Genomic DNA, 27961 nt, shown 5'->3' with positions numbered 1-27961 from the left:
AGAATTTAGACAGAATGGCCAAAGTGCTCAAAAGGTATTCTGAATAACGATGGATTAACTTCCCACCCCAAATGTGTTTAATCCAAGACTTTATGTGTATTTAACCCAGAAAGTCTAAACCTATGTCACTGTGCTGCTTAAAAGGAAAAAAAAAATGGTAGCAGTCAAAATATTTATGTTAAAAGAGATTGAAAGAGCCAAAAAATTTCATGCAAATTTGGGTGTTTGGATTTTTCCTTCACCTCACAATAACTGGCTTAGTAATATATTAATAAAATATTGCCTGCAAAAGGTAACTACTTCTAAAACCCGGATTTTATTAGTGAACACTTTGATCTGTAAGATGGTTTCAAATATGACGTTATGCTATGGAAAGGGGACTAGCTTCCATTACTCTTCCCAGTCAAGTGAGAGTTCTCAAGAAATAGTGGCTGGATGTATCACTTTCTTTCTTCTAATGTAGAGTTAGATTTTATCTTTTTGGTCAGGGTCTTATAGAAGGAACCACCGAAGCCTGAGCTAAATAGTAATACTGCTGCCTTTTATGTGAAAGGAAGGAAACTTGCAGTCAAGAAGTCCATAGTCTGTGATTGTGATATTCTCTTAGAGCTGGCCCAAAGTTATTTTTTAAAAGATTTTATTTATTTATTTGACACAGAGAGAGAGAGATCACAAGTAGGCAGAGAGGCAGGTAGAGAGAAAGGGGAAAGGAGGCTCCCCACTAAGCAGAGAGCCTGATGCGGGGCTCGATCCCAGGACCTTGAGACCATGACCTGGGCCAAAGGCAGAGGCTTAACCCACTGAGCCACCCAGGCACCCCCTGGCCCAAAATTATTAACCCAGCACAGCAATCATCAAAGAACCTTTCTGAAAAGTGGGAATAGGATTAGCAACACTCTTGAAAACATAAATTTGTAAAGCTTTTTGTTGACTAGATCAGTGCAACGTAAAAATCTACTCTAGACAAGGGTCACCTAACAGTGATACTCACTCTAGTGTTTTTCCTAAAAATATGAGCATAGTAGCCCAAGCAGAGCAGCTGGCTAAGCAATCCCTTCATAAGCAAACCCATTTTCTGGGTACCCAAGAAATATAAATTTCATGGCTAGCCCTGGAACTCTAACTACCTGACTATCCCATTGTACTTTCCAGTTCTATTAATTCAGTAAGGAAACTTACAGAACATTATCATTGAGACCTAAAATCCTACCCTTCCAGAAATCCAGAAAAATCCTACACTTCTGAAAATGTTTAGGCAGTTCTGTCAGATCCTCTAAGATTGCTGGTATTATGTGTTAAGAACTATCATTTGGGGGGCACCTGGGTGGCTCAGTTGGTTAGGTGTCTGCCTCAGCTCAGGTCATGATCACAGGGTCATGGGATGGAGCTTTAAGTCAGGCTCTCTGCTCGGTGGGGAGCCTGCTTCTTCCTCTCCCTCTGCCCCACCATCTGCTTGTGCTCTCTCTCTCTCTGTCTCTCTCAAATAAATAAATTAAATAAATCTTCAAAAAAAAAAAAGAGTTATCATTTGGAAGTTTAGTCTTTAGAGGAAGAGGGTGACTATCACTAAAGTGTACGCATTACACAAGTAGTGGCTTCATGATCATGGAGCTGTGTATTTTTTAAATTTTGCTATTTTCAAAAAGCAATTTTTTCCCTAAAACTTTTGCTTAATTGTCTACACTGTCACTGTTTATAGGATTAAGTAGGTCATTTGCTGTTGTCAGGTAGCATTTGAAATTGTTGAGCAAGGCTCCTTTAGACATAAAACTATGCTAACCTCTCCAGGACATTCATTCCTCCACTCTTTGCTGACAGTACACAAGTTATCATATAGCCTGCATGGGAGTGTGAGGTACGGTTCTATTTTTGGCTTACCCTCTGGCTTGCTCTATAACCTTGGGAAAATCACTTCTAGGCCTTCTGCCACAGACCTGCCATCTGTAAATTAGGCCTGGTTAGTAACCTTCCTCTGGCTAAGTCAGTGGAAGTCATTAATTCTGGAGTTGGGCAATTAAGAACTTCAGCATGCTCACTGAGAGTGATTTGCACATTGGTTCTTTTGAACTTTTTCCACAGACCAGCCTTCTTCAACATTTGATCATATATTTGCTCTGATAACACTTTAATGCAGAACACATAGAACAATGTTTCCATAATACAACAGCCTAACTACATCCCGTCAGACCTTACTGCTAAGAGAGAATGAAGATAAATTTTTCCATTTTACACACTTATTTCCATTCCCCCAGCCATTAGCCAGGGTGGACCTGAACATCACTCCCACTTGATTTTTCCATGACAGGGACTTGGCCAGGATCTATTCGTTCTGTTTTGGTCTTTGGATGAGGATTAGTATTTTTAGAACAAATGAGATTTTTGTTACTTATTTTTTTAAGATGTTACTAATTTATTCGAGAGAGAGAAAGAGAACATGAGCAGGGGGAGGAGCAGAGGGAGAAGGAGAAGCAGGCTCCCCGTTAAGCAGGGAGCCCAACGTCGGGCTTGATCCCAGGACCCTGAGATCATGACCAGAGCTGAAGGCAGACGTTTAATTGACTGAGCCACCCAGGTGTTCCAAATGAGAATTAAAATCAACCAACCAATCAATCAATCATACTTTTAAGCCTGTCATAAACTTAAAACACCTGCATTTACTTCATGTTATTTTCCCATTCTTTCTGTAAGGCAAATGTCAGCCAGAGCCTCCCTTCCCTTGTAATCTCCAGGAGACTGGCCCAAACATCCAATCCAGGTGTTCAGAGCCCTTTCCAAGATCACCGGTAATTTCCCCCAGGGGGCTCATTTTCTTGTCTTCTCTGCCCTGAGTCTGTGTATCTGTGGCTGCTGTTTTTTCCCTGTTCCAACTGTCTCATCTTCAGCCTCTTCTTCAGTTTCTACAAAATCCCATTCACACACAGCTTTAGTGAGATTTTAAGATTTGAGAAAACAACTAAAAATTTACACATTAGACACTCTTCTCTTTAAGGTCCATTTTCCTGCCCAATCACCAGAGATTTCCCAGTAGCCCTTCACTGCATGCAGGGACCAACTTGCCCTCCTGACTCCTCTCTCCCACCTGTCTTGTGTGGTCCATCTCCGCTCACTGCTCCCTTCCTCTCTCTCAAGAGCTGATGTAAATTCCTCCAGTGTCTACATGGAAAGCAACTTTTCTGGTGTTGTTAGGGCTTTTAACTACTCCCATTTTTTTTCTCCTTAGAATCTTACCTAATACTGGGAAGAGCTTATCAGGTTATTTTTCTAAATGAAGACAGTTTCTTTCGAAAAGGAATCTGGTGCCATTTAACACTACATTTCATCCTCATTATACTCAACAATGTACGTTTATTTATGTACACTTAACAGCACTCCCAAATTCATTTGAATTCTATTTTTCTCGTTATTTTGGATGTACTTTCCCATTTATGAATGCAGCCCAGGCTTCCCACTCTAATAAACACCCTCCCAATTATCAGATACTTGAGGTATTTCCAGTTTAGTTTTGTATTATAAAGAGTGGTGCTATAAACTTTTAGTGAAAATTGATTTTCTCACTTGGTTTGTTTTGAGAGAATATATTCCCAAATGTAGATTATGGGACAAATATGAGTAATCTCATAGATTTTGTGCTTGCCTCAGTATGTTCATCAAAAGTTGTCCTAATAAGTAATTTTATCAACTTAAGAGTTTAGCCATTTTGTTTGGCTCTGCCAACACTCTCCTTTGTGATTTTCAATTAACCTCTCAACAAGGTTAATCATTTCCCCAAAATTTACTTCTCTGAGTTATTCCATGTATGGAATATTTGGTCGGATACTTTGACCTCTGTCCAGTGAAGTCTGGGTACTGATTTTAACACTTTGATTGAGATTTAATTCACATACCATACAATTGATCCATTTAAGTGTACAATTCAATGAATTTTAGTATTTTCAGAGAGCTATGCAATCATCTTCACAATAAACTTTAGAAAATTTCATTACCCTAAAAAGAAACCCTGTACCTCTAGCCTTTACCCCATAATACCTCTATCCCACCCCAGACCTAGACAACCATGAATCTTTCTGTTTCTATAGATTTGCCTGTTCTGGACATTTCATATAAATGGAATCATATAATATATGGTCCTTAATGAATGACTTCTTTAATTTAGCATAATGTTTTCAAGGTTACCCATCTTATAGCATGTATCAGTCCTTCACTCCTTTTTATTGTCAAATAGCATCCTGTTCTACAGTTATATCACCTTTCTTTATCCATTCATAAAGTTGATGGGCATGTGGGTTTTCCTCACTTTTTGTCTATTATGAGTAATTTTGCTACAGGCATTCATAAACAAGTTTTTCGTGGATATATGTTTTGGGGTATATATGTAGGAGTGCAACTGCTAGGTCATAAGGTCAGTAACTCTCTGTTTAACTGCAGAATTACCAGAGTGTTTTCCAAGGCGGCTGCATCATTTTACATTCCCACCAGTAGTGTATGAGGGTTCCGATTTCTGCACATTCGTGCTGCATTAGTTTTCTAGGGCTGCCAAAACAAAATACCACAGGCTGGGCATCTTAAACAACAGAAATTTATTTTCTCATAGTTCCAGAGGCTGCAAGTTCTGGATCAAGATGTCAACAAGTTTGGTTTCTCCTAAGGTTTCTCCCCTTGGCTTACAGATAGTCACATTTTTGTGTGCTCACAAAGCCTTTTCTTTTCTTTCTTTCTTTCTTTTTTTTTTTTAAAGATTTTATTTATTTATTTGCCAGAGAGAGAGAAAGAGAGAGAGAGAGCACAGGCAGGCAGAGTGGCAGCAGAAGCAGAGGGAGAAGCAGGCTCCCCGCCAAGCAAGGAGCCTGATGTGGGACTCGATTCCAGGATGCTGGGATCATGACCTGAGCCGAAGGCAGCCGTTAACCAACTGAGACACCCAGGCGTCCCCACAAAGCCTTTTCTATGTGTATCCATGCGTATCTCTCATCTCTTCCTTTTTTTTAAGCATACCTGTCACAGTAGATTAGGGCCTCAATGACCTCATTATGACCTCATTTCATCTTTATTACTTTTCTAAAGACCTTATCTCCAAATATAGTCACATGGGGGGGGGTTTAGAGCCTCCACGTATGAATTTGGGGAGACAAAATTCAGTTCATAATACTTGTCAGCTGCAACAGACTGAAATGTTTACATCTCCCCAAAATTCATATGTTGAAACCTAATCCCCAAGGTAATGGTATTTGAAGGTGGGACCTTTGGGAGATGATTAGGTCATAAAGGTGGAGCCTTCATGTATGGTATTAGCGCCCTTTAAAAGAGACCCCAGGGGCACGTGGGTGGCTCAGTGGACTAAAGCCTCTGCTTTCAGCTTGGGTCATGATCTCAGGGTTCTAGGATCGAGTCCTGCATTGGGCTCTCTGCTCAGTGGGGAGCCTGCTTCTCCCTCTTTCTCTACCTGCCTCTCTGCCTACTTGTGATCTCTCTCTGTCAAATAAATGAAAAAAATATTTTTTAAAAAACCCCCAGAAACATAAATAAAAATCAATTAATGTGACTATATGGAAATAAAATCAATTCATTGCAAAAAATACAATAAACAAGACCAAAAGACCAGGTGGGGGAAAGATATGCAATTGATTCACAATGGACTAATTTTATTTATATATAGAGAGGGATAAACAAACAAATAAATAAATCCTCAATATTGAAGAAGAAAAGACCAACAGTTGAACAGAAAAATGGGCAAAGCATATGAGCAGACAGTTCACAGAATGGCAATTTAAAAAAATTAAGTTTGATAACATACTGTATAAAGAGATGTGAGGAAACAGACACCCTGATAACTTGCTATGGGAGCATAAACTGACAAAAACTGTATGGAGAGCAGTGTGGCAACATTTATCAGAATTTTTAAAGTCCATACCTTAGGATCCAGCATTCAACAGCTAGCTATTTAGTCTAGACAGACATTTGTTCACATGTCAAGTGGCTATAAATAAGAATATAACTACTGACTGCAACATTGTTTGTAAAAGCAAAAGAATGGGAAAAACTTGAAACAATAATTTGATGAAATACTATGCAATCAGCACAAATAATAAAATTTGCCAAAATATAGTGTTAAGTGAAGAAAACCAAGATGGCAAAACTGTGTACAGTACCGTGTATGAGAGAGAGAAAAAGAGAGGGCGGGAAGAGAGAGGAGATTGAGGAAGAGTATATGTATAAATACACAGAGCATATATGTTATATATATATATATATTTTTTAATTTATTTGTCATTTATTATTTTATTAGTTTTATTTTATTATATTTATTATACTATATATTTATATATGTATTTACTGCACAGAGTGTCTTTGAAAGGACATACAACAAATTAGCGGTGATACTCTAACGGTAAAGAAAATTGAGGAGGACGGAGCAGTGTATAATGGAAATTTTTTTCTCATTGCATATCATGTATTTTTCATACTGTTGAAATATTTAGCTGTCGTGCATATTATCTGGACGTCATTAAGAAAAAAAGAAAACCGAAAGATGCATGCACTGTTCACTGTGAATCCTGGCTACAAGTATTGGAGAGTAACAAGCCTTTTAGTTCTCCCCTGGCAGAACCTCCCCCCACATTCGCCATTGCAAAGCCTGACTTTTGATTTTGGAATGCATCTTAAGAGGGCTCTGCTAGTTACCTGTTCCCTCATCTGCTCCTCCACACGACTGATTGGGAGACCCCCAAAAGTAGGGGCTGTTTCTCATTCCCGAGCATCTCCAAACACCGTGGCTGGTGTTGTGGAAACAGCCGACGAAGTCTAAAAAAAGAAAGAAACAGACCCAGCAAAATCACAAGTGTGTCCCGAACGTCTCAGACTCTCACAGATCCTTTAACTGCGGAGTGTGGGTCCCCTGCCCTGTCCACACTCTCCCGACACACATGATACCATGGAGGGGGACCCGGAAAGCGGGGCTGCTCGGTGCGGGTGGGCGAGAACCTCTCAGCCGGCTGCGTCGCTGGGCGGCCGGGCCTCTCGCGCCCTGCCCCCGGCTTCCCGCGCTCTGCGCCCATTGGCCCTCCTGGGGGGTGGGCGGGGCGCGCCGGGGAGCCCAGTGTCCTGCGGCCCAAGAGGCTGCGTGCGCCCAGCTGCGCGAGCAGCCTGGGTGCTGTGGGAGCCGCAGGCGATGCCCCGGGATCTGGTTCCGGCCGGGGCTCCAACCCGGGCTGCAGCAGGGGCTACGGTGCAGAGTTTGGTCTCCGCGACCACCGCAGCTCGGCGGGCTTCGGACCATCTGAGGCGGTGAGCGCTTCCTTCGCCCCCTGGGCTCCCCGACCTGCTCGTCCTCTGGGGCTATTGGCAGTGGGTGGGCTGGCGAGAGCCGGCGGGCGGGCAGGGTCGGTGCCCAGGCATCCTCGTGTCACGGGGTTCGGGTTCAAATTCCGCTTGCCCCCCTCCCCTCCTTGACTGTCACCTCTCCAGCAGGCCAGTCTGAAGCGCCGCCCAAGCTGTGTGTGCGGCGGCTTCGGGCGGTCAGCGAATAGCGGTGGGACGCTTCACGGACACTTGTCGCTGGCTTCGCGGTCCTAGCAGCTTTCCCCCCCCCCGGTCTGGACAGGCTCTGTGGACGCGGCGCCTTGCGGGCGGGTCTTGAAAGAGCACGATTAAGTAAACGATCGTTTACACTGCAGGGGCACGGCGCCGCGGTGATGAGTCTTCGAATAGCGTGGTGTTCGCTTCTCAATCAGAGAAACAGATCCGACGAACCGCAGCTTTTTTTAAAGCTTGCTCTTTAAAAAAATTACTTTGTAGCATTGCATAATACACTGTATCTCATCCAAAAGTAGTTTTTGATCGCAGGGTAGTAGTCATTTGAATGCAACGTTGACACTTTTGTTACTTAAATAGTAAGTTTGAGTTTTCTTAGAGTAATAGATTTCTTAATGAGAGGAATTTCTCAAAGTACAGGAAAAAAAAAGCCGTGGATAGTGTTTTGAATCTTTTTTTTTTTTTTTGAGTCATCCGTTTTGAGGGATTTTGCTTTTCCAGTTTGCTTCGATTTGCTTTCACCCACAACTGCATACCCAGGTTCCAGACTTTGGAATGGTGTAAATAGCACTGGCGGCCCCGCCCCCAGCCCACTTGACAGCCGCTCCGCCTGCAGACTCCGGGCTGTCCCTGCGCCAGGAGGCTGTCGCGCTGTACCGGCAAGCCAAGAGGACGCCCGCCCGGGCCGCTGTTTGTTGCAGCGATTTGTACATTCGAGAGTCCCCAGAAAGGCGAGCTGCATACCTGTTAGGATACTGGTCACATCCCAGCGTGGGGAGGTGGAAGGGGGCGGGGGGCGCCCGGGAGCTTGTTCTCAGTAGCAGCATCAGCTCTTTTCGTTCTGTGGCCGGAGTCTGCGTCTGGTCCTCTCTCTGGAGCAGACTGAATCGAGGCTTAGAGTTAGTGGTTAAGTGAATTGCTCTGACAACCCCATATCTGTGCTGTGCTGCCCTCTCCCAATCTTTGTGGCGTTTGTGCGAGTCGATGGGAGTCCAGAGAGGACAATGAGAGACATTTTGCAGAATCGAACGTCCAGTGTTCTGTCATGCTTCTTGGCGCTCCTTTCTAGATCTACGTTCTGGGACGTTGTTTCAGCTTGCTTTGCTCTTTCCCAAGACCCCGTTTATTGGTTTAAGTTGAAAAGCAGTGTCTATTTCTTATTCCATAAGGATTAGGGAAAGGAGTTCCTGGCTTGAGGGAAAAGGTGCTGGAATTTAGTTTGCTGCTTTCCAAGGATCAGAAGATTATGGATTTTTTTTTTTTTTGAATGAGAGCACATCAGAGATTGGAGAATACTGTAATTATTGTTCTTATTGTGGATTGGAAAATAAAAATGTTGCTCTATTTTATTTAGTAATTAGGGAAAGTGTATGTACTTGAAATACACCCTTTTACAATTGTGGATGTTGCTACGAGTTGTTTTGTAAAATCAAAAGGCACCCTTAATTCATCTTTTCTGTATATCTTTTTTTTTTTTTTTTTTTGCTTATACTTAAAGGACTTGAGTAATGTTTTGCTGTCCCTAGCCATCAGGATTCTTAGTAACCTCTTATTTGAACTTTAACGTTTTTTTCCTCTTTTTGAAACAAAGGTGCTTTTTAAATTGCAATCAGCCTGGGTGGCTCAGTGGGTTAAAGCCGCTGCCTTCGGCTTGGGTCATGATCCCAGGGTCCTGCTATTGAGCCCCACATCGGGCTCTCTGCTCAGCAGAGAGCCTGCTTCCTCCTCTCTCTCTGCCTGCCTCTCTGCCTACTTGTGATCTCTGTCTGTCAAATTAAAAAAAAAAAATCTTAAAAAAAAATTTTTTTTTGAACCTTAAGTGTGTTTTAGAGAGGAGAGATGAGTGAGCTATCACAGGTGTGATTTTTTACCTTTGGCCTCTGGGGACATTTTGTGGTAGTAAGGAAAACTTACTCAGTTTTGATCTGTGAGAATATCATGGTTTAAAGAATTTGTAGGGATTGCTCTTTTTAAGAAAGTTACATTATGTTTCTTGTGATTTCTACAATTTTATAATCTGCTGTATCTCATCCAAAAAATAGTTTTTGATGTCAGGGTAATGGGTTGAATGCAACATCCACATTTTTGTTTCCTAGATAAGTTTTAGCTTTTTTTTTTTTTTTTAAGATTTTATTTATTTATTTGAGAGAGAATGAATGAGAGAGAGCATGAGAGAGGAGAAGGTCAGAGGGAGAAGCAGACTCCCCAAGGAGCCGGGAGCCCGATGTGGGACTCGATCCCGGAAGTCCGGGATCATGACCTGAGCCGAAGGCAGCCGCTCAACCGACTGAGCCACCCAGGCGCCCCAAGTTTTAGCTTTCTTTTTTTTTTTTTTTAAGATTTTATTTATTTATTTGACAGAGAGAAATCACAAGTAAGCAGAGAGGCAGGCAGAGAGAGAGGAGGAAGCAGGCTCCCTGCTGAGCAGAAAGCCCGATGTGGGGCTCGAACCCAGGACCTGGGATCATGACCTGAGCCGAAGGCAGCGGCTTAACCCACTGAGCCACCCAGGCGCCCCAAGTTTTAGCTTTCTTAATGTATATTTATGCACTTTCTTTTATTGAGGAAAATTTGCAAAATGCAGAAAAAAAAAACCCCATGTACAGTGTTTTGAGTCAACAATTTTGAAAGTTTATTTTTTCCCAGTTTACTTAGGCCTGCTTTGGCCCAAAACTATGTATATATTCAGGCTCCAAATTTTGAACAGTGTTAAATTATGGAGTTGAATATGCAACCTCAGGGAGTGTGGGGCTTATTGGCTGTGTTAACAATTTTATTTTTCTCCATTGGAATATCAGCACCAGCAGAAACTTCTATGGCATTTTCTCCCTTAAGATATGGGTGTGATGACAAAAAATGCTTTAATAATTTTGAATGTTATAACTAACAGGAGATACTATGACTTTTACAATGACATTAAATTGAAAGGCTTTGAGAACTCGAATCTGCCATTTTTCAGTGATGTGTCTGTCATTGCTAAGAGTTCTTTCCCCCCTTTCTCTGAAACCTCTACGTTTTTTGCAGCATTTGTGTAAGAGCTATGGTTTTTTTTTTTGTTTGTTTTGTTTTCTTCTTTTTAAAGACTTTATTTATTTATTTGACAGAGAGAGAAATCACAAGTAGGCAGAGAGGCAGGCAGAGAGAGGGGGAAGCAGGCTCCCCTCTGAGCAGAGAGCCTGATACAGGGCTCCATCCCAGGACCCTGGGATCATGACCTGAGCAGAAGGCAGAGGCTTAACCCACTGAGCCACCCAGGCACCCAAGAGCTGTGGTGGGTTATTTTTTTTTTTTTTTTGAAGATTTTATTTATTTATTTGACAGAGATCACAAGTAGGCAGAGGCAGGCAGAGGCAGAGGGAGAAGCAGGCTCCCTGCTGAGCAAGGAGCCTGATATGGGACTGGATCCCAGGACGCTGGGATCATGACCCGAGCCGAAGGCAGCTGCTTAACCAACTGAGCCACCCAGGCGTCCCGAGCTGTGGTTTTAATGTCAAGGTTAATTACCTTCTTTTTTGACTTTTTGATGTGTTATGTGTGCAATATTTCACAGCTTGAGATTTGGGGATTCACTTGGGTACCTAAGGATTCACATTGAATCTAAAGCATCCTGTCATTTCCCTTAAGTATATTTAGTTTCCTATTAACAGTTAAGTAGGTTTTTGGAGGACATTTTGCCCATTGTTGTTAAAATTCTTGAAATTTGACATATTGGCCCAGCAATTCTACCTCTAAGAATTTATTCTAAGGAAATAATAATGGATAGGTACATAGGGTTAGTTATTTGGATATTTGTTGCGATTTTGCTCATTATGGTGAAATTTTGAAAACACTCAATGTCCCAAAATAGGGAAATGGTAAAATAATTTAAGTCAGAGAATATCTATACAATGTAATGATTATATTATACTATGTTAATTAATATATTAATACAATGCAGTATTGATATTGTATTATAATATATTAACTAATATATTAATATATTAGGATTGATATATTAATACAATGTAAATGTATGTAGCCATTACTAGTCATGTTGTAGAAAAAAACTGACAAAATCAAAAGATGGTCATAATATAATATCAGGGTAAAAAAATACTTAAAAGGTATGAATATTTTTCCATTTTGGTTAAAAGTAGTATAAGATAATTCTGAAGTGTAGTAAAGATTATGCTTGATTTAATATTCAGCCTTGTCATTTTGAGAGAAATTCTTCTGCACGGTAAAGTTTAAAAACCTTTGAGCTAAGATTAAAGAAGGAAAAAAGCAAAAACTATATTTACGAATGTAGGCATTGAAACCATTCTGTCTTTGAAATAATCATCAAATCCCTAGAGATAAATGGGGATTATCCATATGTCCCTGCTCATCCCCAAGATTTATTCTTTCTATTTTATCTGAGCCTTGGTTATTTTAATACAGCTTAATAGATTAATTTATATAATGATTAAAAGCCTGGTAATTAAGATCTCAAGTCGGCATATAAATGTGAGAGTTCAATATGTGAAATGACTGTAATTTTGTACCAAGATAAAGATTATAAAGAGGTATATTTTTTAAATTAAAATATTTTTGAGTAGACAATGATTTTACAGGGTTAAAGATCAAAATGTAAAAAAAAAATTATACAATGAAAAGTTTCCCTCTTTCCCTTGTACTTCATGCCCTCAATTCTCATTTCTCCAATTCTCCCACCCTGGGTGAGAATTATTACTAGTTCACTGCTTATCATTCCAGAGATACTTTATGCATACCTGAGTCTAAATAGATCTGTTTGGATATATTTGCCATTTTTTTCCTTTGGTTTTTCCATTCAACAGTGTACCATGGAGACTTTTTTCATATCAGTACATATCATCCTTAATAAAACTTTTTTTTTAAGATTTTATGTATTTATTTGACAGAGAGAAAGAGAGCACAAGCAGGGAGAGTGGAAGGCAGAGGGAGAGGGAGAAGTGGGTTCCCCGCCCGATGTGGGGCTTAATCCCAGTACCCAGAAATCATGACCTGAGCTGAAGGCAGATGCTTAACTGACTGAGCCACCCAGGTGCCCCAATAAAAGGTTGTTTTAAAAAAGTGGTTAGAACATAGAGACAGTATAAAGAAAGGAGAAGGACCTTAACCAAAACAAAGTAAGAGTTTTCTTCATGTTTGGGTTGTTGAGTACAAGACACTCTTGCTGAGTGAAGAGGAAACCACTTAGTGTACTTGAACATGGCATATGGAATTGTAAAAACTTCCAGTTTAAATATTATTAAATTATCTTTAAAAATATCTTATTTATTTATTTGAGAGAGAGGAAGAGCACAAGCGGGGTGAAGGAGAGGGACAAGCAGACTCTGTGCTAAGCACGGAACCCAACTTGGGGCTCAATCTCACCCTCCTGAGATCATGACCTGAGCAGAAATGAAATCCAAAGTCTGTCGCTTAACTAACTAAGCCACCCAGGTGCCCCATTTTTAAAAAAATTTTACTTTAAAATCAAATATATATATGTATGTATATGCATACATACATACATATACATATATATACACATATATGCACATATATACACATACATATATATACACATGCATATATATAAAATATATACATTTTGAAGTAAAATTTTAAAATGTATATATTTAAATATTTAATTATTTAAATTAATTATTTAAGTTATTCAAATTATTGTTAAATTGTTTAAATTATTATTCAAATTAATTTTAATTAATTTTAGAATGTATACATATATGTGTATATATATATATATTTGAAGAAAATAAAGCAGTTCTTAAGAATAAAGCAGTTGCCACAAAAATATGAGACACACATTCATTTGTCTTAAGTCCTTGTTTCTCACTGTTGAGGCAATTACTTTCAACTCTTAATTTTTTCTTGTAGTATTTACCTCCTAAAGTCTTAAAGTGAAAGTATACTTTATAACTATTTCTTAACTTAAATGATTTAGATATTATTTATTTTATTTTTTTATAAATTGAGAATTGATACTTTATGATGAAGATTTAATGCCTTTTTTCTCTCTCTCCGTTCTACTTCCACTTCCTCCATCCTCTCAACTGAGATTTTATCTTGACATTTAGTTAAATCAGTAGTTAGATTTTATATTATTTTGATTAGGGAAACATGACTAGCCTTTGAGCCAAAAGATAAAGATATTTTTTTTCACTTACCTAATTTTCCATCAACCTTTGGCTTTTTCCAAGTACTCAAATGCTGCCAAATGCTCAATTACAAGACTCTGTCAGCTTCATTTTTTCCATAAGATTTCCTTCCTATAGGTCTCATTCTTCACAAACATCTTGTCTATTTCTAGGTTTGCAACTAACCTAAAGATTAGTATTTAAAGAGTTTAGAAAAGAGATTGTACCCATGAAATAGGATTTGGATGCTATAGAAAGAAACAATCAGAGAACTAGAAACAGTTCTATGAAATTAAACATATGATAGCCAAAATGGAATTCTGAATAGAAAGACTGAAAGGTAGGGGCACCTGGGTGGCTCAGTTGGTTAAGCAACGGCCTTCATCTCAGGTCATGATCCTAGAATCCCTAGATTGAGTCCCACATCAGGTTCCCTGCTTGGCAAGGAGTCTGCTTTTCCCTCTGATCTCTCCCCTCATTCTCTCTTTCTCTCTGATAAATAAATAAAAATCTTAAAAAATATATTAAAAAAAAAAAAAGAAGGACTGAAAGATAAAGTCCTCTAGGTTTGGTGCATAGCTATAATCCTGGTTTACCTCTCTCCTGGTTTGGATCCTGTTACCTAGAACTTGATTTGGTTGACACAATTGTTCTGCTCAAGCACTTAGTCCAGTTACATTTTTTTTTTTAAGATTTTATTTACTTATTTGACAGAGAGAGTGATCACAAGCAGGCAGAGAGGCAGGCAGAGAGGGGGTAGCAGGCTCCTGCTGAGCAGAGAGCCCGATGTGGGGCTTGATCCCAGGAACCTGGGATCATGACCTTAGCCGGAGGCAGCCACTTAACTGACTGAGCCACCCAGGCATCCCAGTCCAGTTACTTTTTAAGGCTCAGTGGATTGGGCCTTCTGTCTCTCTGCTCAGTAGGGAGCCTGCTTCCACCCCCTCTCTCTGCCTGCTTCTCTGCCTACTTGTGATCTCTCTCTGTCGAATAAATAAATAAAATCGTCAAAAAAAAAAAAAAGGAAAGAAAGAAAAGAAAAGAAATCTTCAAAGTCCTTGTATGTCTTAAAATGTTCTTTTTCATGGCTGGGGTGTTGAATTATAGTTTGGCTGAGTATGAAATTCTAGGTTTTTCCTCAAAATGATTAATATTTAACTTTAGAATGTCTGTTGTCAGTATTAACTGTGAAGAAATCTGGTATCATTAAGCCTCATATCCCTTTATGGGTTGCTTTTCCTTTCTGAAAGCTTTTTATAATCTTCTCTTTGGTATCCTGAAATTTAATGATTTGGTGACCTTGATGTGATTCTTTTTTCCATTCATTGTGCTCTGCACTTGGTAGCATCCTTGTGTTTTTTGTAGTGTGGTAAAATTTACTTTAAAATTTCTTCCTTTGCATTTATTCTGTTCTCTTTTTTAATTAGCTGGAATTTTGGAACTCCTGGATTGATCCTTCAATTATCCTATCTTTTCTTTTTTGTTTTTCATCTCTTTCTCTCTCTCTCTCTTTTTTTTTTTTTTTTTTTTTTACCCCCCAACTTCTCTGGGCAAGTTTTCCACACTATTTCCTAGCCATTTTTACTCAGAATTTCATTTTATTATATTTTCAATTTCATACTGCTCTTTCTTGTTCTTATAGCATTCTACTTTTTATAAACACAGTATATTTTCTTATTTTTCAAAAAGATTTTATTTACTTATTTGACAGAGAGAGAGAGAGAACGAGAGAGGGAACACAAGCAGGGGGAGTGGGAGACACAGAGGGAGAAGTAGACTGGGATCATGGCCCGAGCTGAAGACAGCCGCTCAATGACTGAGCCACCCAGGCACCCTATTTTCTTATTTTTATTTATTTATTTATTTATTTATTTAAAAATTTATTTATTTATTTATTTGACAGAGAGAGAGATATCACAAGTAGGCGGAGAGGCAGGCAGAGAGAGAGAGAGAGAGGAAGAAGCAGGCTCCCCGCTGAGCAGAGAGCCCGATGCGGGGCTCGATCCTAGGACCCTGGGATCATGACCTGAGCTGAAGGCAGAGGCTTTAACCCACTGAGCCACCCAGACGCCCCTATTTTCTTATTTTTAAAAAAAGATATTCATTGTAGCTTTATTTTGGGACCTCCCTTTGGGTTTTGCATTGTTTCTACCCTTTGCCATCCTTTTTTTTTTTTTCTTCATCTATCAGTTTCTTCAGAAAAAAGCCTCCAGTCCTCTGTGGTGTGGGATATAATCCTGGGTGTTGACATTCTGGGAGCAGGGCCAATGAAAGGAACTGTGTCCAGAGTCCCCAGGATCACCTCCAGGTTCAGTGGTTCACTAGGAAGATTCGCAGGACTCAGCATTATGTTCATACTCACAGTTATGATTTATTTTCATGAAAGGCTTCAAAGCAAAATGAGCAAAAAGGAAAGGAACATGGAGTGAAGTCCGGAGGAAACAAGGCAGAAACTTCCCATAATCTTCTTCCAGTGGAGTCACACAGGATGTGCTTAATCCCTTCATTACTGAATTGTGATTACATGTGTGACATGTTGTCTAACAACGGAGCTCATTAGAGACTCCGTACCCAAGATTTTTACTGGGGACTGTTCACATAGCCACCTTCTGCCTACCATGCACCAAAATTCTAGACTCCCAGGGAAAGCAGGTATTCAGCATGAACTACAGTGTTTGTGCAAACTATGACTAGGTATATTAAACAACTCTTTTCAGGGAATGGTGGGATCCTTTCTGAAATCAAAGTTCCCAGATTCCAGCCAAGAGTTAACTTTGTAGGCAGACCTTTCAAAGGATAGAAATCTCAGGCCTGCTATGAGAATTCTATTCTGCACCAGGGACTAAGCGTTCCACAGTTTACTCCACAGGGTTTCACTTAACCTCCTTATCTTCTGCTTCCTGGCGTGTCCTATCCTTGCCCTTGAAAGATAACCTGGAGGCCAAAGCCTCTCACCTTCTCTGTATCTGCCTGTTACAACAGGGCTGTAGAGTGGCCCTAGGGAAGGGGAGTATCTAGGCATTTTATATCAGTAAAGCATTGTTGTTACTTATCCTGTAGCTAGATGAATGGTTCTCAAAGTGCCTCAGGAAAAGTTCCTGAGACCCTTTCCATAATAATATTGATGTGATATTTGCCTTTTTCTTATGAGCATACAATGGAGTTTTCCAGAGGCTATATGATATTATAATAGCCTAAAGGCAGAAATATAAAGTGGTGCCATTCTTGTCACCAATTTTTGTTTTGGAAAAGATAGTTATTTTTCCATAAAATAATGGGTTTATTATTATTTCTAAATGGACTAATAAATATTTTTAAATTTCTGTTTTTCCTAAGATAATGATACTTGTAGGTATAACCCACATAAATACAAGTTCTTTGGAATCTCAATGGTTTTTATTTATTTTTTATTAGTTTGTATGCATTGCAATTTTTTTATTATTGAATTATAATTGACACAATATTATATTAGTTGCAGATGTACAATATATAGATTTGACAATCCTATATTTTACTCCTTGCTTACCATGATACGTGCTGTCACCATCTATCATCATATAATGTCATTATGATATTATTAACTATATTCCCTATGATGTATTTTTCATCTCTGTGACTCATTTATTCTATAACTGGAAGTTTGTACATCTTAATCCCCTTTATTTATTTCACCCATCCCTCCTATTGCAGCATTATTTATAATAGCCAAGATATGGAAGCAACCCGAGCGTTCATTGACATATATATACATATATACATGTATATACCTATTTTTATTATATTGTATTATAATATTTTATTAGGTCATAGTATAATATTATTTATTATGTAATATAATGTATATATTATATGTATAAATATATATATAAAATATATAATGGAATATTACTCAGTCATAAAAAAGAATAAGATCTTGTCAGTGCTTTTTAAATATGTTGCACCAAAAAGCTGGAGAAGACTACATTTCCCATTTTTCTGAGTCTAGAAATGTGTATTTCTACTAGTATCAATACTTGTGTTGTCCAATATGGTAGCCACTAGCCACATGTCTTTAAATATAAGTTAATAAAAATTAGATTAAAATTAAAAATTAAGTTCCGCAGTTGCACTAATGATGTTTTAATTGCTCAATAACCACCCATGGGGAGTACTGACCACTGTATTGGACAGCACAGATCTAGAACATTTCCATCATCACAAAACATTCTGTTGGACAGTGCCATTAGGGGGCTTAAAGGCCATTCTTATATCTTTCCTTTATTCATTTCTACTCCTGTGCTGTTTGCTCAACTCTGACAGTGAAGCACATGTAGATATTTTATTGGTTTATAAAACATCTCATCCATCACCAGGCAAAGACAAGGGACAGGCTGTCCCCTAGGACATATGTCATGCACACAGATTGCTCTTTCGGAGGAAGAGGCAATGCCACCATGGGCAGAGCAGACCTGTGCAGACTGCTATGCAGGGAAGCCTCGTTCATAGAAACTGCAGTGTGAGTGATATGTTTCTGCAGGTATGAAGTGCAGTGTTCCCAAGTGCATCAGAGAGCCAAGATCTGAATCCTGGTTTGTGTAATTCTGGTCTGTGCTTTTTCATTTTGGATAAGATCAACCAACAAATACCTCTTGTCCTATATATCTGGGCTGTTGAAGGACAATTTTATTTTATTTTTTATTTTTTTTTAAAGATTTTATTTATTTATTTGTCATAGAGAGAGAAGCGAGAGTGAGCACAGGCAGACAGAGTGGCAGGCAGAGGCAGAGGGAGAAGCAGGCTCCCCGCCAAGCAAGGAGCCCGATGTGGGACTCGATCCCAGACGCCGGGATCATGACCTGAGCCGAAGGCAGCTGCCCAACCAACTGAGCCACCCAGGCGTCCCTGAAGGACAATTTTAAAGACTAGGTAAAAATCATGATTCTCAGACAAATATGAAATTTACATATGTTGAAGATTTTATTTAACCCATTGATTAAATGAGATCATGACCCAAGCCGAAGGCAGATGCTTAACTGACTAAGCCACCCAGGTGCCCCTGGTACTTGCCTTTAACACAGTTTCTTAACTTTTTTTTTTTTAAGTCACTGCCATGGGGAGCCTTTTTAGGCTCAATCCCCCAATTCCTCCATTAAATTTTAATACCACAGATACGTTCTATATCTGTTTATACATTTTATACAAATATATGTGCTTTATCTACAAAAACACTAACATTTTTTTGCCCTTCTACTCCTCAAGAACCAGCTTTTGCCCCCTTGAAGTTGATATTGTTCTTGTTGAGAAAGCATGGTTTGAAAAGATTGTGTTTGCTTTCCCCTCCTCTTTCTTTCTGCATGTGGGCTGGAAGACAGACTGCTGACTTCAACCAAGCTGGCAGAAAATTCGAGCGACAAGATGGAAGGAACCTGGGGGCTTAGGATCACAGAACAGAGCGAAGCCTATGTCTAGACAATCAATTGAGAAAAAAAAAATACTCTGATCTTCTTTGAGCCATCTTATTTTGGGGCCATTGTTATACCAACTTAGCCTGCATTCTAACAATTATGCATCCCATTTTTTCAAAACTGCTTAGACATTTAAAAAATTTCTCTTATTTCCATGTCACCCAGGTGTATTCAGCCTCATATGACTATATGAATGTTATTTACCCTTTGCCATCTGCAAACATCTTATGATTATCAGTACTACACACTGTATAAATATTGGCATTATTTGACCCAAAATTTGGGCACCTCTAGGTAATATCACATAGTCATTGAATGAAAGTGTTATCGTGCTTTTATTTCGTTGCATATATTGCCAGTTTGTTGTAGTTTGTTTTGTTGGGGTTTTCAACCATTAGTTTTATAGCAATAGAGTGTACTAAGAGAACACACTCCTCTAAATTCAGTTCCCTCATCTGTAAAATTGGTCTAATTGGTACCTACCTCACAGGGTTTGAGGATTAAATGAGATAATGGTAGTAAATTATTGAGCATATTGCCTGCTTCATGCTAAGTGTCGGATGGTAATTACTATTATTACTATGAACACTAAAAATCTGAAATCTTTCAGAAACCTGAAAAGACAGTATTTAAGAGTTCTCAACACTTCAGTAAAATGGTAATATGAAAATTAAAACAGCAGAAGAGAAAGGAATAGGAGTCTAAGCATTTTTTTTTAAAGGAGAGAGAGAGAGAAGAGAGAGGCAGAGAGAGAATCATAAGCAGGCTCCACACCGGCACAGACCCTGACATGGGGCTTGATCTCACAACTCTGAGATAATGAACTGAGCTGAAATCAAGAGTCAGGTACTTAACCGACTGAGCCACCCAGGTGCGCCAGATACTGATACTTTTTAATAGTCATGTTTTGATTAATCTTTCTCTTTTTATTTTCCACATCTTAGCAATGTAATTTTATATTAGCAATGTAATGTATACAATCTTAGCAGTCCGTGTATGTAGCAAGATATATTACTATTCTTTTTTTTTTTTTAAAGATTTTATTTATTTATTTGACAGAGAGATCACAAGCAGGCAGAGAGGCAGGCAGAGAGAGAGGAGGAAGCAGGCTCCCTGCTGAGCAGAGAGCCCGACGCGGGACTCGATCCCAGGACCCTGAGATCACGACCCGAGCCGAAGGCAGCGGCTTAACCCACTGAGCCACCCAGGCGCCCCAATATATTACTATTCTTATCTTCATGCTTACATTGTATCATATATAGATACACACATGAGTTTTTCTCTTTTATAGTGATTCATCAATTCAAATTTTCTATTACTTCTAAATCTGGAGTCAATTTTTATAATTTGTAATTTATACCTTGCTAAGAAGTCATTCATTTTCTTTGGGTTTTTAAATTTCTTGCCATGGAGTTGCATGTGATATTCTTTCACAGTTTACTAAAACTCTTTTATATTTCTTTGCTTATTTGTGATCCTACACATTTAATTCAACCCTCTTCATCCTTCTCCATTCTGCGAAAATTAGTTTTATTTTCTTGTTCTTTCAGAGAACAAGGTTTTGTGTTTATATATCCTTGCTATTATTTTTTAAAGTTACTCTTAAGTTTATCTGTATTAATTCCTGCTTCCTTCTATTTTTTCATTTTTATCCTTTTCCCTTATTTTGAATAAGTAATTCCTCTACATTAAAAAAAAAAACCCTATTTAATGAGGAAGTCATTTACAGCTTTAAAATTTCCCCAGAGGACTATTTTAATTCCTAGAATAGTTCATTGGTCTAAGATTTTCTCCTTTTCATCATCTTTTAAATTGTTTGTAATTTCACTTCTGATTTCTTTGATACAAAGACTATTTAATAGTATGTTACTTTCCAAGTATTTATTTTTTTAGTATTTCCAAGTATTATTTTTTTAATCTTTTTATTATTTGGAATTGTATTGAATGACTAGAGAATATGACATGTAAAATCTCTACTTCTTTAAAAGTGTTTTTATCCATTCACTTTTTTTTTTAGAGATTTTATTTATTTATTTGACAGAGAGAGAGATCACAAGTAGGAAGAGAGAGGGAAGCAGGCTCCTTGCTGAGCAGAGAGCTGGACACGGCTTGATCCCAGGACCCTGAGATCATGACCTGAGCTGAAGGCAGAGGCTTTAACCCACGGAGCCACCCAGGTGCCCCTATCCATTCACTCTTTATTTTAAGTGACAAAGTTGTAGGATGCCTGGTGGTTTAGTTGGTTAAATGTCCAACTCTTGATTCAGCTCAGGTTAGGATCTCACGGTTGTAGGATCGAGCCCCACATGGGGCTCCATGCTCAGTGGGGAGTCTGCTTCTCCCTTCTCCCATCTGCTTGCCTTCCCATCTGCTTGTGCTCTTTCTTTCTCTCTGTCAAATAAATAAATCAAATGAAAAAAAGTTTTTAAATAAGAAAATAATAAATGACATAGTTCTTTCAGCATTTTTGTTCTATCGATTTTTTTCAGTTTTCATGGAGACAGATGGAATGGCTAATTGCTTCTCAGGTAAAGCGATAGAATATGCACCACGTATTTAAGATTGTTGACATGAACAGGCTATGGAAACAACAGGAATTTCTCATCCTAGGAGTTTTCTTGTTTGTTTGCTTGTTTATCTCCATAGGCATAGTTTAGAAGAGCTAAATAGCTCCATTTTGAGCTCAGTTTTCTTAGAACAAGAGCAATTTGGATAACAAAAAGGAGGTAAGGACATTTAAAAAACCAAAAAGAAAAAACTTGGGCTTTTTAGATGCAACTGGGAGTTCTGGGCAGTTAACCAAGGTTTGGTAGAACACTGTGAAGCTCCTGTCAAAGAGGGGAGGTCTTTTTGTGTGAAAAGTTGATTGCTTGCTTTACTAGTTTTACTAAGAATATAGATTGATGTTGGTAGGACTTAAATCTCATGATGGGTTAGGGGAGGATGGATAGAAGAGAATGTCCCAAATTTGTCAGACCCTCACAGTGTTTTATATATTTTTTTTAATTAGTTGCCAACACTTTGAAAAAAAGCAGCTTCATGTAAACACGCAAACGTGCACAAATCTGCATTTCCAGTGTTGAAAGACTTGGAAGTTCTGAGAACACTGAGATTACATTAGCACGTGGCTGCGAGAAGCTGGAGTTGGGGACCACCTGTCCCTTTTAGAGAGACATGTGCTCTCCACTTAGACCATCCCCACCATTCCCTCTTAATCCCAGTATCTAGGAGAAGTATTCATAGTCATTTATTGTTTTTACTTGTGCTGCCATTTGTCCCCTGTAGCTTTAAGAAGGAAAGGCTGTATATTTTAGATCCACTTGTCTTTCAAAAGTGGGGAAAGAAAAAGGCCTTTTTTTTTTTAAAGACCTTTTTAAAAATTTATTTGTAAGAGAGAGAGAGAGAAAAAAAAGATTTGCACAAGCAGGGGGAGTGGCAGTCGGAAGGAGAAGCAGACTCCCCACTGAGCAGGGAGCCTGATGCAGGACTCCATCCCAGAACCCTGGGATCATGACTTTGAGCTGAAAGAAGATGCTTAATTGGCTGAGCCAGCCAGGCGTCCCCAAAGGGCCTTTTTATTATTAGAAAAAAAGAAAGAGATTTGTGTGTGTGTGGTGTAAGTAAAGAATTTTCCTGTGTTTTAATATATAAACAAAGTGTGTCTGTGTCAAAAGAATGCAAATTAAGATGCCATTTTAAAATTTTTATTTTATTTTATTTTATTTATTTGTGAGAGAGAGCACACATGAGCAGGGAGGGGGAGTAGAAGGAGAAGCAGACTCCCCGCTGAGCAGGGAGCCCAACGTGGTGCTCTATCCCATGACCCCGGAATCATGACCTGAGCTGAAGGCAGGTGCTTAACTGACTGAGCCACACAGGTGCCCCTAAGATGTCATTTTAAAATCAACCCATGAGAGAATGTGGACTCTGAGGAGGGTTTTGGAGGGGAGGGGGGTGGGATGTTTGGTGAGCCTGGTGGTCAGTATTGTGGAGGGCACGTATTGCATGGAGCACTGGGTGTGGTGCATAAACAATGAATTTTGGAACACTGAAAAAAAAGTTAAATTAAAAAAAAAACCCAACCCCACATAGTGAGCAACATTACTAGTATTTAGAAAAGATACAACAGGATTTGTTTTTGAAGGGAATTAAATAAACATGTCACTATGATATGTATTTATTTATTTATTTTGGTAAAAAAAAATTAAAAATTCCTGGGTATTAATACCTTATATAGCTAAGTTTCTAAAGCAATGCCTTTTGAGTAGAGCAGAAATTATGTACCTCAAACAGAAAGATATGTAAAAAAGTCAATATTATTGGAACTGCTATCTCACAGCATCTTGAATAGCTGACTAAGAACTTAATGGCAGATTACATTTCAAATTTAAATTATTTATGGCATTTTCAATTTAAGCTCGTGAAAACACATATATAGATAATATCACTCAGCAGCATCTGTGGTGTCTGAAAATTTTAATGGGTGGAAGAACTTTTGGATTTATCACCCATGAGAAGGCCAGTATCAATGATTCATTTGTGCGTGTTAGAAAAGTCTGTCAAAATTTAATGAAAATAGGTTGAAAATGTATTAACTTGATGATAGATAGTGCTCCTGGAATAATAAATAGTTTAGGTTAACATTGGACGTTTTGGTGATATGGTGAGAGGACAAGACATGAATTTATTAATATGTTTATTGCAGGGCACCTGGGTGGATCAGATAGTTAAGCATCTACCTTCAGCTCAGGTCATGATCTCAGGGTCCTGGGATCCAGTACCGCATCTGGCTCCCTGCTCAGTGGGGAGTCTGCTTCTCTCTCTACCCTTCCCCCTGCTCATGATCTCTGTTTCTCTCTCTCTTTCAAATAAATAAATGAATAAAATCTTTAAAAATTTGTTTATTGCGGATTTCAGTAGGAGTAATTTTAGTCCAAAAGCTTAAAAATGCAATGACTGTAGTAACTGTCACCACAAACTGGATACTGATTCTCGAACTTTAGGTGTTTCAAGGCTTTGCAGGACTCAGTTTGTACAACTCTAGTCTCCTAACTGCAGTTTAGGACTGAAAATGTTTTTTCAGTTGTTAAGAGAAATAAATTTGTACTTGTTGTCCAAGAGAAAATCTTTGCCTCAGTTTACCAGTGAAGAATGGCTCAAGGATTTGGCTTTTTTGGTTAAATTACAGTTCAAGTAGATACTTGTATCAAGTATCTTGTATCAAGATACAGATGCAGATACAGATACAAGTAGATACTGCAAATATGTGGTATTCACAGGGTGTACCACATTTATATGATTCAGTTCTCCCATTTTAGTAAATGTATGTTTTTTGGCAAACATTTGGTAAGGAATAATCTGGATCATTTTTATATGCTAAAGTTTCCAGCAATGAAAATTATAGTCTTAACTTAATTCCCAAAATGATGGAATTTAAGACCAAATTCTAAGGCAGGCTCTTTGATTTTATACTTTATGAAAATGAGCTAAGATTTCTCAATAGCAATAATGTGAAGGGATAGCTACAAATGAAAGTATAAAAACTAAATATTATAACATTGGGGCAACAGAATTCCATTAACTGCCTTTGAATTACCCTAAATTCAAAACTCACTATGCAGAAATTTCATTTTTGTTTGAGAGTGCGTGCGTTTAAGAGGAGTTTTCTCTTATGAAACTCAATTTAAAAAAATACTGCTCTTAGGGTACCTGGTGGCTCAGTCAGTTAAACATCTGCCTTCAGCTCAGGTTGTGATCCCGGGTCCGAGATTTGCAGGGAGTCTCCTTCTCCCTTTGCCTCTGCCCCCACCCCTGCTTGTGCTCTGTCTCTCAAGTAAATAAATAAAATCTTTTTAAAAATACTGCTCTTATTTTGAGGATTCAGCGACGAATACCATATTACACATTGCATGCAATTCTAACTACATTGACATCTTGGTACAAGGGAAAGGGTGTCAGATTCTTGGTTTTAGGTCTGAGGTGCTGTGAGCTACAAGAAAACCTTAATAATTAAGTGTTCCTATTTTTTAATTTGTATTTGTCAGTTTGAAATTGATGATCTCTCCTGTCATAAATGCTTATATTATAGTATATGCCTAAATCATAGTTTGTTAAAAATAATGTTTGATTCTGTATCTGGTATTTGAGTTTTCTTTGATTTTGAGCATTTCAGTTATTTATTATTACTCAATTCAATTATTTTCAATTCAATATATTTAATTATCAATATATATTATCCAATTATTATGAGTTATGGGCTGGCTCCCGATAGGTATGTGAGTTTGTGACCCTTGCCATCGGTGGAAGGTAAAATCTTAGCTATCTTCTTGGGGAAGATGCCTATGAAAATATGGCAATCGCATCATTCTAATTAATTTTGCACTGTTACCACTTTTTCTTACCTTAGGCACTAAACATATTTTCATGGTGGTTTGTTTCAGGGTGGCAGTTTTAGGGAGTGAACATGAAAAACTCCTGCCTATTTCTTTCAGTATCATAAGTACGTACTAGCCAGCCCAGCATCATGTAACAAGACTTTTTTCCCTTCACCCTACTCTCACCCTTGCAGAATATTCCATGAGAATTCCTTATGAAATCTTCAAGGCAAACCATTAAAAAATAACACCCATGAAGTTTGATGGGATCAGAGGGTCCAGCCAGACTCAGTTTAGACAAGTAATTGGGTTCAGGTGAGGAATCAGAGGCTGTGCTGTGTTTTTTAATAACTCCTGAGTTTCTTTGTTGCCTCATTGAAATTCTTTAGTTGGGGATCAGATGACTGCTGCTGCCTGTGAGAAGCTGCCTGGTACTCTCCTCTCCCTGGCAGTGCTACCCTCTCCCTGGCTCGGATGCAGCTATGGCTCTGCCCTCTCAATTGCTTGCTGTTTGTTGCCTTTTCATAGAATTATAGACCTTAAAGACTCTCTACTAAAGCTTTTGACCACACACACAATTTTTTTTTTTCTAAAGTTCTCAAACCAGCTCAAGGAAAGCAGAGAAAAGAGAACAATGGAAATTTTTTAAAAAAGATTTTATTTATTTATTTGACAGACAGAGATCACAAGTAGGCAGAGAGGCAGGCAGAGAGAGAGAGAGGGGAGGAAGCAGGCTCCCTGCTGAGCAGAGAACCCTATGCGGGACTCGATCCCAGGACTCTGAGATCATGACCTGAGCTGAAGGCAGAGGCTTTAACCCACTGAGCCACCCAGGCGTCCCTGGAAAATGTTTTTCTAAATCCTAAATAATTGCTGGTACTGAACTGTCACTATGAATAGATACTTTTTTCATCCAGAAATTTCAATGTCTAGTTGGGTATTTAAATTTTAATTTTGCTGAATGTTTAGGAAAAAAAAAAAACAACGTATTTAAGAAATGACAGTATGGGGGAGCCTGGGTGGCTCAGTGGGTTGGGGCCTCTGCCTTCAGCTCGGGTCATGATCTCAGGGTCCTGGGATCGAGCCCCGCTTCGAGCTCTCTGCTCAGCGGGGAGCCTGCTTCCTCTTCTCTGTCTGCCTGCCTCTCTGCCTACTTGTGATCACTGTCTGTCAAATAAATAAATAAAATCTTAAAAAAAAAAAAGAAATGAAATGACAGTATATGGGGGGAGCGGAGAATGGCAACTTACCACCCTTCCCATTTCTCCTCACTCCCTTTGATCCTTCTTTGGGGTCAGATAGAATTATACTTCAGAGTACACTCTTCAGCGTTTCTCAAGTGTGGTCCCTGTGCCAGCAGTTCCCAGCATCGCTTGGGAATTTGTTGGAAATGCAAATTTTGGGGCCCCATCCCAGACCTACCGGATGAGAAACTCTTGGGGAGTAGGATGGGCAGCAACCTATGTTTTAACAGATCTTTCAGATGATTCAGGTATACACTGGTATTTGCCAGCCACTTTTCATATAACTTGAATTATGCCTGTGTTAGAATTGGAAGTGGAAACCGATAAAAGTTTTCAAACTCCTGTAGTGTCTTCCTGCTTCCTTTTCATTGCATTGGGGTGGGAATCTGGATAAAGTATATATTGTGGGGAGCTGCAGACCTTTATCCCAGCTTTGTGGCCTTCTTGGTGGCTACCATCAAGGTAATTGCCTTGAATGACAGCTACTAATTGTAGAGGTCATGAGTGAGATGGATCCTTGTGACTTCCGGAAGAAGTCAGAGTGGGCATCCCAAGAACTGTTGATCAGAGGGAAAGCTAGTTTTGAGACATGGTTACTTAATTATTCTTGTCTGGTTACTTAATATAAGTAAACTATTGGAAGAAAAAAAAAACCATTGAGTATATGACTTTGTATGTAAAACTGTGGTTCAATTTTTTTTATTATAGTAGAATGTATATAACATGAAATTTGCCATTTTAAACATTTTTAAGGGTACATTTCAGTGGCATTAAGCATGTTCACCTTATGGTGCAGCCATCACCACCATCCATCCCCAGAACTTTTCCATCATCCCAAACCGCATTCAGTACCTATTAAGCAATAACTACCCACTCCTCACTCTCCATAGCCCCAGATAACCACTCTTCTGGCTTTCTCTATGAATTGACTATTTTAGGTTCCTCATCATACAATTTCTGTCCTTTTGTGGCTGGCTTATTTCACCCAGCATAATGTCTTAAGATGCATCTATGTTGTAGCATGTGTCAGAATGTTATGCTTTTTAAAGGCTGAATGAAGTTCTCTTGTATGTATATACCACGTTTTGCTTATCCATTTCCCTGACAGTTAATGCTTGGGTTTCTACCTTTTGTCTATTGTGAACAATGCTGCTGTGAACAGTGATGTACAAATACCTGGTCAAGTCTTTTGGGTATGTACCTAGAAGTGGGATTGCTAGATCCTGTGG

General features: G+C 38.9%; 1 protein-coding gene across 5 annotated transcripts in view; it reads left to right on the top strand.

The window, feature by feature from the left end:
• The first annotated feature begins 7107 nt into the window (after positions 1–7107).
• Positions 7108–27961, top strand: part of ZNF638 (zinc finger protein 638) — a 137384-nt gene continuing 116530 nt past the window's right edge. For 3 of the 5 annotated variants that reach the window (XM_047744988.1, XM_047744989.1, XM_047744986.1), the window contains exon 1: positions 7108–7281. In XM_047744988.1, coding sequence (XP_047600944.1) covers positions 7166–7281 — 116 coding nt within the window. In that variant the 5' untranslated portion in view covers positions 7108–7165. The remainder of the gene's footprint in view (positions 7282–27961) is intronic. The other 2 variants (XM_047744987.1, XM_047744994.1) reach the window with 2 other exon arrangements.

Source organism: Lutra lutra, chromosome 9 (assembly GCF_902655055.1).
Source record: "Lutra lutra chromosome 9, mLutLut1.2, whole genome shotgun sequence".
NCBI lineage: Eukaryota > Metazoa > Chordata > Mammalia > Carnivora > Mustelidae > Lutra > Lutra lutra.
This window is presented reverse-complemented; position numbering and strand designations above follow the sequence as displayed.